This window comes from Coptis chinensis, chromosome 4 (assembly GCF_015680905.1).
Source record: "Coptis chinensis isolate HL-2020 chromosome 4, ASM1568090v1, whole genome shotgun sequence".
Lineage (NCBI taxonomy): Eukaryota > Viridiplantae > Streptophyta > Magnoliopsida > Ranunculales > Ranunculaceae > Coptis > Coptis chinensis.
The window spans coordinates 24,346,347-24,358,772 of record NC_141459.1 but is presented as its reverse complement, the minus strand read 5'-3'; the positions used below and the strand labels follow the sequence as shown (position 1 = coordinate 24,358,772).

Genomic DNA, 12,426 nt, shown 5'->3' with positions numbered 1-12,426 from the left:
CCCATAAACAGTTTAAATATGCGGATAATAAAAATCCAATAAAAATTTTAACTTAAACAAAAGTCTTCTTCATTACAAAAATTTACAAATGAAAATACAAATAACTTTGTCTCGACTGAAACTCTATATCACCTCGAGGGAAAACAAAACATATCCTGAGATGCAACGCTTAACGCAAAACCACAAGCAAAGAACCAATCTTCTTCAACACTAAACTGTCAAGACTTATCAACTGTGTTTATTTAATGAACACACCGATAAGCAAACATGCAAATCGGGTCAAGATTATAAAAATGCTGGTGTGAGTTGCCCTAAAATACAACATATAATTATACATATATATACACAATCCATACGGCAGTTAGTTCCTCCATTGAGGCGCCTTAACTTTCAACAACTAATACAACATCCTTAAGTACAATAATCTAGGCAGGTAGTTCCTCCACGCGGCGCCTCAGGTTCTAACTAAACTACCAACCAGCCAAACATATACAATCATCTATCTAGAGATATATCATTTACCAACATATTACCATAATTATATTATTAAGGATTTCTTTGCGTGTCCCTAAAATTCACGTCGTATCTATGTCTTAACTAGTTTCTCTGGCTACCACAATCGCTACCCAACACTGAACATGTACATCCACATGCCTCCCCTTACATAATGTACCACTCCGTGCGTAACTACCCTGAGCGGGATGCCGCACACCAGGTAAATCCTCACACGGAAGCCATTATGTAAGTAATGCCACTATTCGGCATAAAATATCATAGCGTCATCGTTCTATTTTGCGAACGGAATAATCAAGCCACTATTTATTCGCCCGGCCAGAGGCCATTCAGCCTTTTATTGAAACGCCGGGGAGGGCTAATCACATTACTTTACGCCGAAGGCCATTGGATTAACTCAAACGCCGGAAGGGCCAATCACATTACTTACGCCCGAAGGCCATTCGGATTAATCAAACGCCCGGAAAGGGCCAATCACATGAGTTGTGGTAGCTAGGTTTTAGGATTTTCGTTACGTAATTTATTCAAGTGTCATACATCTATGACTCATAATCATTCCACTATATCACGTGCAGGTCAATTACCTTATTGCACTAAGCCACAATATTCAGAAAACATCTCAATTATATCTCATAACTACTTTCATTCTGTCACGTGCCAATATATTATTGCACTAAGCCATAATCTCGTGGGAAAATATCCACACATATTATACTATCTCATAGTAACATCTCACATATAAAATAATGGAGCGTTTATATAAATCTATGTCTCCAAAACTATTGCATTCAATATATATATCCCACATATTACATAGTGTCACAATATCCACGTCAAATCTTAATTAGATAAATGATAACCAAATTTATACAAGCTTTCACAGCATTTTAGCATTGGATTTGTCCATACAATTTACAACATAAAATGTAGTACAATTAAACAATCCACAGTCCACAATCAAAGCCCAATATATATATATGTTTTACACACTACTCACGTCAAATCATAATTAGATAATGACAAACAACGTTATATAATGTTCGACAATATTTTATTACTATATTTGTCCATATTCTTAAATATGAGAAAAACTGAAAAAAAAAGTCAACATTCTACATTCTACAGTCAATGGTCAAAGTAAAAGTAAAAGTCAACATGTCATGGTCAAAGTCAACGGTCAATGGTCAAAGTCAACACATCATAGTCGAAGTCAACATGTAATGGTCAAAGTCAACATGCCATGGTCAAAGTCAAACTGTCGTTTCCATGTTCGACAGGTTCAGGGTCATAGCCATGGTTCATGGCTAAGGGCAAAGGTGCATGGCTCATGGGCTCATGACCAAGGTCATAGTTCGGACCCAACTGGCCAAGCCCAAACCTTAGAACCCGAAAGTCTAAAACCAACTCATTTATTCCACGACCCCATTGGGATCTATATTAAGTCCTATGGATCGCCCTAAGCAATATTAGAAACCGCCCAAAAAGGTTAAAGTGGGTTCGGTCCAAAATTGAACTCAAACCGCCCAAAACTTTAAATTAAACTGGTCCATAAATTAAACAAAACAAATAGAAAAGGGCCCAAACAAAACCAAAAAGAACTGGCCCAAAACTTAATATAAAAAAACCGGCCCAAACTAAAATAGATTTTTGGGCCCAACCAAACAAATTATACCGGCCCAAAAACTGAAACCGACTCAGGCCCAAGCCCAAGCCCAAGCCGTCATCTTCTCCAACTGTTTCTCTCCTCCACCACCAGCACCAAACCGACCACCACACCTACTACACGACCACCCAATTAAACTAAGCGGTTTTACTCCAAATGAAAATCCCCACATCTTTAATTCATGGCAAAGTCGAGTTCCTCTCCCTCTCACCAGCGCACCAGCGCGACTTCAAGCCAAATCGCGCCGCCATTGATGGCTTCAACCACCTCCGACAGCCCTCACACAAATCCAACCTTTAATCCGACACCACAACCTAACCTCAACCCAACCAAGCAAAACAACACAACCAATTAAACCAAACACAGCCCAACCACCGGCGCCATTAACGCCTCCCACCAAGCTTTGGCAGTTCAAAAGCACAATATCACAGTATTACAGTACAACATAATAATAAAGGTTTAAATAGAAATACTGGCGATTTCTTGCTGTTGAACTCGCGACTCCGCCATTGACGAATTTTTCCGAGTTCCAACAGTTCGGACAGTTTCAATATAAAAAATTCAGAGTTTTCAAGCTTTAACAACACGACAGAAAAATAGACAGTAACAAGGATTTTATAAAATAAAAATCTATACAATATCTACTCACTTGACGTAACCGCTCGACGAATCCTCCGAGTCCGAGTCGTCGCGCTCCAACGCTCTAGCCTCCATTTTTAATATTTTATTTTTCTTAGAACCCTATTCTCCAGAACAATATGTTTATATACTTGGGTCTGAAACCCAAGCCCAACACATACTCGGGCCCATAAATCCAGCCCGCGTATCCGAAATCCAATCCAGCCGATTTTTAAATAAATAATTAAATTAATTAATTAATAAATAAATAAATCCGTATTTTAAATAGGGGCGTTACAATTATGCTTGTACAAAATTTGGTTGGATGTATTAGGCATTGTGAGGGAGTAATATTCACATCCAATGAATATCACACACGTGTCCAATATATCCAAAACTACCAACCAACCTAGTATCCTCGTCCTCAGAGCTCGCTTTATAGTGACTCCACTCAAGCAAGTAACTTATTCAACTCGCACCCAGAGCAATATCACCACCAACCGATCTCACGTACTCGACCTGTGAGCTCGCTTCAAAGTGACTCAAGTCAAGTAGACGATCTCACCCCGAAGCGACCTCCATAGCGCTCATTCCTCTCGTTCCATAACGGCTGGTAACGTATGTCTTTATTACAACCATCAAAACCGAAGTTTCAAGCCCGCAGCTCATTGATTCTTCATAACTCGCCATCATGACTCATAAGTGACCTGAAGACCTGGATTTGACCTGAAGCAAGAAAGCAGAGGTGCGGGATCCTTGCCTATATAAAGAGGATGAGGAACTACGTCTTACCTGATTCAAGTACCCCCCCCCCCTAAGAGAGAGAACTTGATACGTAGGTAGTTCGTCCATACGAACTCAGTCAAACCTAATTAACCAGTCTATCTTATCCGAATTACCCACACCTGTAAGGTTAGCCGAAATATAACCTTTACATTGGCGCCGTCTGTGGCTTGATTTCTTGAGTTCACAAACCTTTAAACAAAAAACTTTTGAGCAAAATCTCAAGCCCACGAAGCATGGAAAACCTACAAGGTCAACTGAAGGCTATGGCTACCCAGATGGAAGCCATGAACGGTATCATCACCCAACTCCGATAGGAGAACGGCGCTCTCAAAACCTAGGTCAAATCCCAGAGCCCGAACAGGGTTGCCACTGAGGATGGGATCAATGAAGTTAACCGGCTGACCTCTCCCAAATGGATCTAACAGAAAGACCGGGAAGAAGGACGCTTTACCGTGTCGATCCACAAGATCTTCGAAGACGATCGGGCATCACCTTTCATGCTCAAAGTACTAAATAAATCCTCCCCTTAAGATTTCATTCAGCCTCGATTCTCAATGTACGATGGCAGCATGTGCCCTAGTCAGCACGTAGCTCGCTACATTCAGAGCCTTGCACTCTACAATGAGCAGGAGTTCAACCACTTGCAATATCGCTTGTTCCCAGCAAGCTTAAAAGACGGAGCTCTCGACTGGTTCTACTCGCTAGGACCAAACTCAATCAACAGCTTCGAAAAGCTCACTGACCAGTTTGCCAGCCAGTACGTCCACAACAGACGTAAGATAGCCGACCTCAATTCACTCTTCCAATTATCTCAAAAGAGTGACGAACCAATTCGCACCTTCCTGGGACGTTTCAAGACAGAGCTACTGTCCATGGAGAGCGGCCTCAAAGAGTCGTTCGCCACAGTGGCCTTCTCCAATGCGATCCGGAAAAACACTGACATATCCAGGTCACTCATGAAAGAGCACCCTGAAACACTGGCTAAACTATATGTACGCGTAGAGAAGTACATCAAGCTTACGGAAGGCATCGAAAAAGAAAGGCTGAAGGCAGCAGGCGAGGTCGCTGCAATCTCAGATAACGCCCCGTCCTCTAATAAGCGACCCAGGCAATAGGGTCAGCAGACCAGCAACCAAAACCAAACCAAAAGAGAGTTCACTGTGCTTACAAGGTCTCCAAGTTACATACTGGAGAAAATAAAAAACACGACCTATTACCAACCTGAGGTAAAACGGCCAGAGGACACATCAGGAAAGTCGTACTGCACTTTCCATAAAGCAAAGTGCCATGAGACCGACGAATGCCGGGGGCTCAAGTACTACCTTCAATACCTCATCGAGGTAGGGCATATCAAACGCTACACTGATATACCTGATGGCGACCTACGCCATAAACTCATGGCTAGTAGAGAGCGGAGCCGAACTCCACCGCGAACAAGCACCAGAGCTCGCTCTCACGCTAGAGGACGTTCAAACGAGCAATCGCATCACGAGCGTCGCTAGCACTCCTCTGACAGAGACACCAACAGAACCATCAACATGATCTCCTTCCAGGACGACTCGGTCACGTCCTCCAGAGAGAAAAGGAGACGAGTAGGTGCCCTCCAGGAAGTCTAACAGTTCTCCTCACAAGCGGCTCTCATCCTACGCATAAATGGACGTAACTTAGGAGATATCACCTTCACTGAGGCTGACCTCAACAAGGTGTGCCTCCCACATAATGATGCCTTGGTCGTCCACGTCAAAATCAGCGACTAGACTGTCAAACACGTCCTGATCGACCCAGGTAGTTCATGCGATATCTTATTCTATCAAACACTGAAGGAGATGAATATGCCCAAGTCAGTCATGGTAGATCCAATAGCCCCCCTCTATGGCTTTAACGGCTCACGAGCCGATCTAATAGGTGACATAATTCTACCTGTCTCAATGGGATCACACGAAGACAAGGTCAACATCAACACACGCTTCAGCGTTCTGGATGTCAACTCGTCCTACACTACTATACTAGGATGTCGTTGGATCCACAAGATGCAAGCAGTCCCATTAACACTTCAACAAGTGTTGCATTTCCCCAGCCCCAGAGGCATGATGGAGCTCCGAAGCAACCAGCTCGACGCTCACAACTATAATCAAGTCCACTCAATTAGCAAGCCCGCTGGGGCTTCACACAAAAATAAAGAAGAGATCACCAAAACCAAGCTGGCAGAAGACTTCATTTCTAAGGTCAAGACCTCGACCAATACCCCTCGTAGCGAGCTCTCTAAAGATAATATTGGGGGATTGGTCAAAAGTGTCCCTTCAAAATTCCAGGACCCAGAGGTCGCCCCACCTTTCCAAGCGAAAGAGACACCACAATAGACCAAGACCCCATAGGTTGCTCACCCCACTAATTAAGATGGCTACTCAAACCGAGATGAAGGAAAATGTCAACCTAGGAACTGAAGATGACCCCAAGTTCGTTTATATAGGAGCTAACCTTGATCCTACTCTCAAGGCATAACTTGTAAGCTTTTTATCATTAAGTAAAGATGTTTTTACTTGGTTGTATATTGATGTGCCTGGAATTGATCTCAATATTATATGCCATAAGTTAAACGTTAACCCTAATGCTAAGCTAGTTCGCCAACGATCTAGGAAACTATCTCTTAGGTTCATAAAAGCAATAAACGACGAGATCGACAATCTTAAAAAAGTAGGCTTCATTACAGAGGTGGAGTACCCTGAATGGATTGCCAACATAGTAACAGTTCGCCAACAACCTAGGAAACTATCTCTTAGCTTCATAAAAGCAATAAACGACGAGATCGAAAATCTTAAAAAAGTAGGCTTCATTAGAGAGGTGGAATACCCTGAATGGATTGCCAACATAGTAGCACTACCAAAAAAGAATGGCACAGTTTGCCTATGTGTCGACTTCACCAATGTCAACCAAGAAACCTCTAAAGATGACTTCCCCTTACCAAGAATCGACCAACTCGTAGACCAAACCGCTGGCCACGAACTGATATTATTCATGGACACCTACAGTGGCTACAACCAGATCCCACTAGCCGAAGAAGACCAAGAGAAAACATCGTTTGTAATATACCAAGGCATCTATTGTTACAACGTCTTCCCGTTCGGCCTAATTGCTAGAGCGACCTACCAACAATCGATCACCGAAATGTTCCAGGACATGTTAGGAGACACCATGGAAGGCTACATAGACAACATGGTTGTAAAAAGCAAGAAATCTGGATATCACTTAGATCATCTCGAACAAGTGTTCTCCAGACTCAGGCGAACTCAGATGAAGCTTCACCCAGAGAAATGCCTCTTCGGCGTCTCCTCTGGGAAATTTTGGGGTATCAAGTATCTCAGCGAGGGATAGAAGCGAACCCAGATCAGATTCGAGTGTTCTTGGATATGCCAGAAACTATCAGGAATGGTGGCAGCTCTAAACCGATTCATATCGAGAGCGTCAGGCAAATGCCGACCCTTCCTACAGATTCTCAAGAAGGGCGAACAGTTCTCATGGAATGAATAATTCCACCAGGCATTCTCTACCCTCAAAGACTACCTCACAACACCACCTGTGATGGCAAAACCAATTAATGGTGAAACGTTGGGGCTGTACCTAGCTGTTTCTGAGTTCGTTATTAGTTCAGTTCTCTTCAAAGAGGAACGGAACGCAGAGAAACCGATCTACTTCACCAGCAAAATGCTATTGCCAGCCGAGAAGAACTACTCACATATTGAAAAAATAGTACTGGCACTACTTTATTTAACAAGAAAGTTCAGGCCTTACTTCCAAGCACACCCAATCAAAGTGCTCACCGACCTGCCACTAAAGAAGATACTTCTCAAAGCCAACAAGACGACTCGCATGGTAGTATGGGCAGAAGAACTCGGTGAACACCACATTTAATTCACCCCAAGAACCTCCCAGAAGGGTCAGGTCGTTGCTGATTTCTTAGCAGATTTCCCAGTTGACGACCTGAACTGGGAACCAGAAGAGAACGCCCTGACTTCTAAACAACTAGACCCATCGGTATGGTCGCTATTTGTGGATGGAGCTAGCAATCCAGGGGGCAGTGGAGTCGGCATAGTCCTAGTATCAACAGATGGCTCTATGGTGGAAAAGTCAGTTCGCATCAATTTCACGACCTCCAATAATAAAGCAGAGTACGAAGCCCTGATCATGGGACTCCGTATGGCGTTAAAGCTCGATGTTCAGGAGCTTAAGGTCTTTAGCGATTCACAACTGGTCGTTCGCTAGGTCGCTCATGAGCATACCACCAATGAAGGTAACCTTTCTAAGTACCTTTAAGTTGTAGATCAATTATTACCGTCATTCAAAAGAGTCACCATACAACATTTTCTACGGGACAAGAATCGCCACGCTGACAGCTTGGCATACCTCGCGACCCAAACACCAAACTGTGACCCTAGGAAACTACTTATCGAGGTAGTCGACCGAACTGCTTACCAAAATGAGCACGTCCTAGAAGTTACCGACATATGCCCACTCTCTGACATTCATATGAGTCAAACATTGATGCAACTTCTTATAGATTACATCCAACTTGGCAAAGTATCAAAAGATCACACAAAAGCCAGACAGGTTCAATATCAGTCAAGTCGCTACTACCTCATCAACGACAAACTTTTCATGAAATCGGCCGGAGGACCCATCTGAGGTGTATAAGCCCAGAACAAGGTCAAACGATTTTCGCAGAAATCCACGAGGGAGAATGCGGAAACCACACAGGAGGTCGCTCTCTGGCTTACAAAGCGATCTCACAAAGATACTTCTGGCCGCGAATGCAGATCAATGCCAAGAAGTATGTACTCAAATGCATTAAGTGCTAAACATTTTGCCACAACATTATCAACATTGCCAGCCCGTGGCCATTCCACATGTGAGGCTTGGACATCATGGGTCTATTCATTCCACAAAAGAGCACAGGCTTTTGGTTCGTCCTAGCTGCAACATACTACTTCACCAAATGGGTGTAAGCGATTCCTTGGCACACGTCAAAGAGGCTAATGTCAGAAACTTCATTTGGACCAACATCATTACCATATTTGGCCTCCCCCACACATTGGTGATGGACAATGATTCTCAGTTCAAAGGAAAAATAGTTAAAGAATTCTTGGCTAAGTGGAAGATCGTTCACACATTCTCCACTCCCCAGTACACCTAGAGTAATGGTCAAGCGGAAGCTAGTAACAAAGTAATCCTGGAAAACTTGAAAAAGAAGATCGAAGAGAACAAAAGCCAGTGGCCAATGCAACTAGAAAACATTCTATGGGCTCATAGAATGACAACTCGTTCTAGTATAGGCGAGTCACCATTCTCATTATGCTACGGTACTGAGGCCGTCATCCCTGCTGAGCTGACAATTACAACGACTCGATCAGAGATCGTCGAATCTGGTCAGAGGGATTCCATTCTCGCTCGTGAGGTCGATTTATTTGAAGAACGATACAACCTAGCAGCCATTCGAGTGGCATCCTACAAGCAAACCCTGAGGAAGACATACAACAAGTTGGTTCACCCTCAAAGTTTCCAACCTGGCAACCTAGTCTTGAAAAAGACTAAGGATGACTCGAAATTGGCACCAACTTGGGAAGGCCCTTATATAGTGGAGCGAGTAATTGGCAATGGAGCATATTGGATTAAAACCCAAGAGGGACAGGCCCTTCCACGTCCTTGGAATACTTTCTTGTTAAAGAAATTTTATAAATAAAAAGTTTCATTTCATGAGTTCTTACTCTTAGTATTTATACATATAGTTTTTATTTTTTGCATCAATGCGCTACAATCTCTCAATATTGTCAAGTCAACACACATCTCGCTCTCTAAGAGCAGAACGCGCACTCGAACTTAAATGCTCTCCACAGCTTAAACGTTCTCCACATTAAAACGCTCACTCGAGCTCAGGGCCACATAGCTGACAGGCTACTTAGCCTTAACACTTCTCGCTGGTTGGATGCCTATATTTCTAGGGTAAACTAAGTGCAGAACGCTCTCTAATATCAAAGCATTCAAACAAACTCAAACACTCTCCAAAGCTCTAACGTTCTAAATGACTAAACACTTACTCGAGCTCAAGGCTACATAGCCCACAGGCTACTTAGCCTTAACACTTCTCGCTGGTTGGAGACCTATATTTCTAGGGTCAACTAAGTGCAGAACGCTCTCTAAGAGCAAAACATTCAAACGAACTCAAACGCTCTCCAAAGCTCAAACGTTCTGAATGATTACACACTCACTCGAGCTCAGGGCTACATAGCCCACAGACTACTTAGCCATAACGCTTCTCGGTAGTTGGAGACCTATACTTCTAGGATCAACTAAGTGTAAAACACTCTCTACGAGCAACACGCTTACTTAAGCTACAATGCTCACACAAGCTCAAACGCTTCACAGTATCCTATGTCTTCCTAGACAACGGGATATACATTTCTAGGTAAAATTCCTACGGAAGTATATGCAATAAACATTCAGACAAAAGTAAGATCATACTTCAAAGTACACATGCATTTCATAAGTGCGTGCAAATACGAACTGCCTGAACACACTCAGGAAACATTAAAGTTGCCGAACTGCCACTTATGTGGAAACCAGTTCATCCCGATCTCAAAACTAAAGCGATAGATAAAGCGAACTTCCCAGGTTTTCGTTTCCCCAGGTTATCAGCTATTAATGTATTTAGGTCGAGCCCTAACCATTTCAAGAAGCAAACTGCCCAGGCAGGCCTAGGAAACCAGTTATATTGTTTTACAACCACTTACAAACTCTAAAATTAGAGAAACATTTAAAGAAACCTCACCAAGGAAGAAGAAATGCGGAAGTGATGGTCAAGCATCAAGAGTAACATGCTTATCTTCAGCAGGCACGATAGCTCGATCAGCAGGAGTAGTACTGGTAGACGCGTTGTTACTATCATCTCCAAGTATGACAAGCACACTCGTACCTAGAGCCCCACGTTCATGCTCTCCTTTCAATTCAAAGTACGTCTCCTCCAGCAGTGCATAATCTTGGCACACTCTGTCATATGCCTGCTGAGCATGACGAGCAATCGACTTGCATTACTTGGCATACTCAGTTACTGCTCTCAGTCTTTCTTGCACGTCAACCATCGAACTGACCAGCAACAACCTCTCGGACACAGCGTCCTGATGTAGCTTCCTCAATTCAACTAGTTCCTTCCTCTCAGCATCTCGAGCGAGATGCAAGCTCAACAGGTCCTGCTTTATCTTTCTCACGTCATTTTCCACACCTTCCATAATTTGGGTCGTGTGCTTCAGTTTATGATACCCAGCAAGAAACTACAAATGGAATAACGATGTTATTTTCACTGATAAGAGAGAAAAGACTAGAGAATGTTAAAAGCTTACCAAACAGCATGCCATATCCATGGTCTCCAAAGTCTTGTCCAAATCTTGGCCGTCCAGCTCTTCCTTGTCACCTTATAAGATAATCCCTTCTAGGAGACAATTAGCTATGGGTGCCGACCCGAAGCTGCAGTCAGTTCGTTTCACTACACGCTTTCTCCCCGTCTTCCTAGTATAGACGAAGTCGCATCCCAGATCGCCACCTCGCCTCCCCAACGCCCCAGCCTCAGAGCTTTCTCCAATAATAGCTTTTTTCCTTACCCACCACAGCACGATCATGACTGCCCAAGTCGACCACACCACTAGAGTTCAGGCACTTGAACATTACTCCTCCAGTTCGCTTGCGCGAACCAGAAGTAGAGAGACCCACAGTTTTAGAATGCTTCTTGGCCCTCGTGTCAGAAACGACCACCGTCCGTTTACCCAGATCACGCGAAAGGCGTGGAGCAAACTCAATCTCTTCCAAAACAAGTGGAGAGGCCTCTCTCACCCCTCCCATCGACAAACACAACTTTCAGCAAAAGAAACACACAAAGTTTACATATCACAAAAAAGAGCAATGAAAAGAGGTCGAAAACTAACCTGAAGCACTCTACAACTTTGGCAAGAGCTTTGGCAAGAACTATGACAAATAGCTTGAGAAAAGTGGCAAGCCTTTACCCCTAAACCCCTCACAAAAAGTCTTTTAGGGTAAACCGTTTCACTTCCCAAGAAATACCATTAATACATCAAAACCCTAACCAGCGTCCCACATAACCCGCCACCTTTTCAAATTCCACAACACAAGGCGGTTACTATTTCTGCTCACAAGCGATTCGCCTCTTCACACGTACAAACACGTGCTAATGTCCTCTCTTAGGAGGACGCTCTCTACAGTCAGGATGCTCACTAGAGCCCACAGGCTGTACAGCTTTAACGATCTTTACTAATGGGAACCTACAATGTTAGGACCGACCCAGTGAAGGACGCTCACTCGAACTCACAGGCTACATAGCCTTAGCACCCCCCCCCCCCAACTGGTTGAAGCTTACAGCGCTAGAAGTAATTGAGCGAAGAACGCTCTCCGAAAGCATGACGCTCGATCAAGCTCAAAGGCTACATAGCCTGGACACTCCTTACCAATTGGAACACACAACGCTATACAAGTACAACAATATCAGGCAAAATACATTCAAGACATCAAGAAAAAGAGCAAGAAAAATAAACATGCATTTCATAAATGTAAAAGAGCGAACTGCCTGAATAGACTCAGGAAACCAGTTCTCTATAATTACCGAATTGTCACTCAGGTGGAAGCCAGTTCATTTTGAAATAAAGCAGGTAATAAAGGTTAACTGCCTTGGCAAGCCCAGGTTATCAGCTCTTAATGTATCAAGCCATAGGCCATACAACAATAAATAAAGGCGAACTGCTCAAGCAAGCCTAGGAAACCAACTCTATTGTATCACAACAACAGTCACA

General features: G+C 43.4%; 1 protein-coding gene across 1 annotated transcript; it reads left to right on the top strand.

The window, feature by feature from the left end:
* Positions 1 to 4,134: 4,134 nt before the first annotated feature.
* LOC147502813 (uncharacterized) lies at positions 4,135 to 4,695 on the top strand. Its single transcript, XM_086604616.1, has one exon. The coding sequence runs from the start codon at positions 4,135 to 4,137 to the stop codon at positions 4,693 to 4,695; it is 561 nt and encodes a 186-aa protein (XP_086460742.1).
* Positions 4,696 to 12,426: the final 7,731 nt, after the last annotated feature.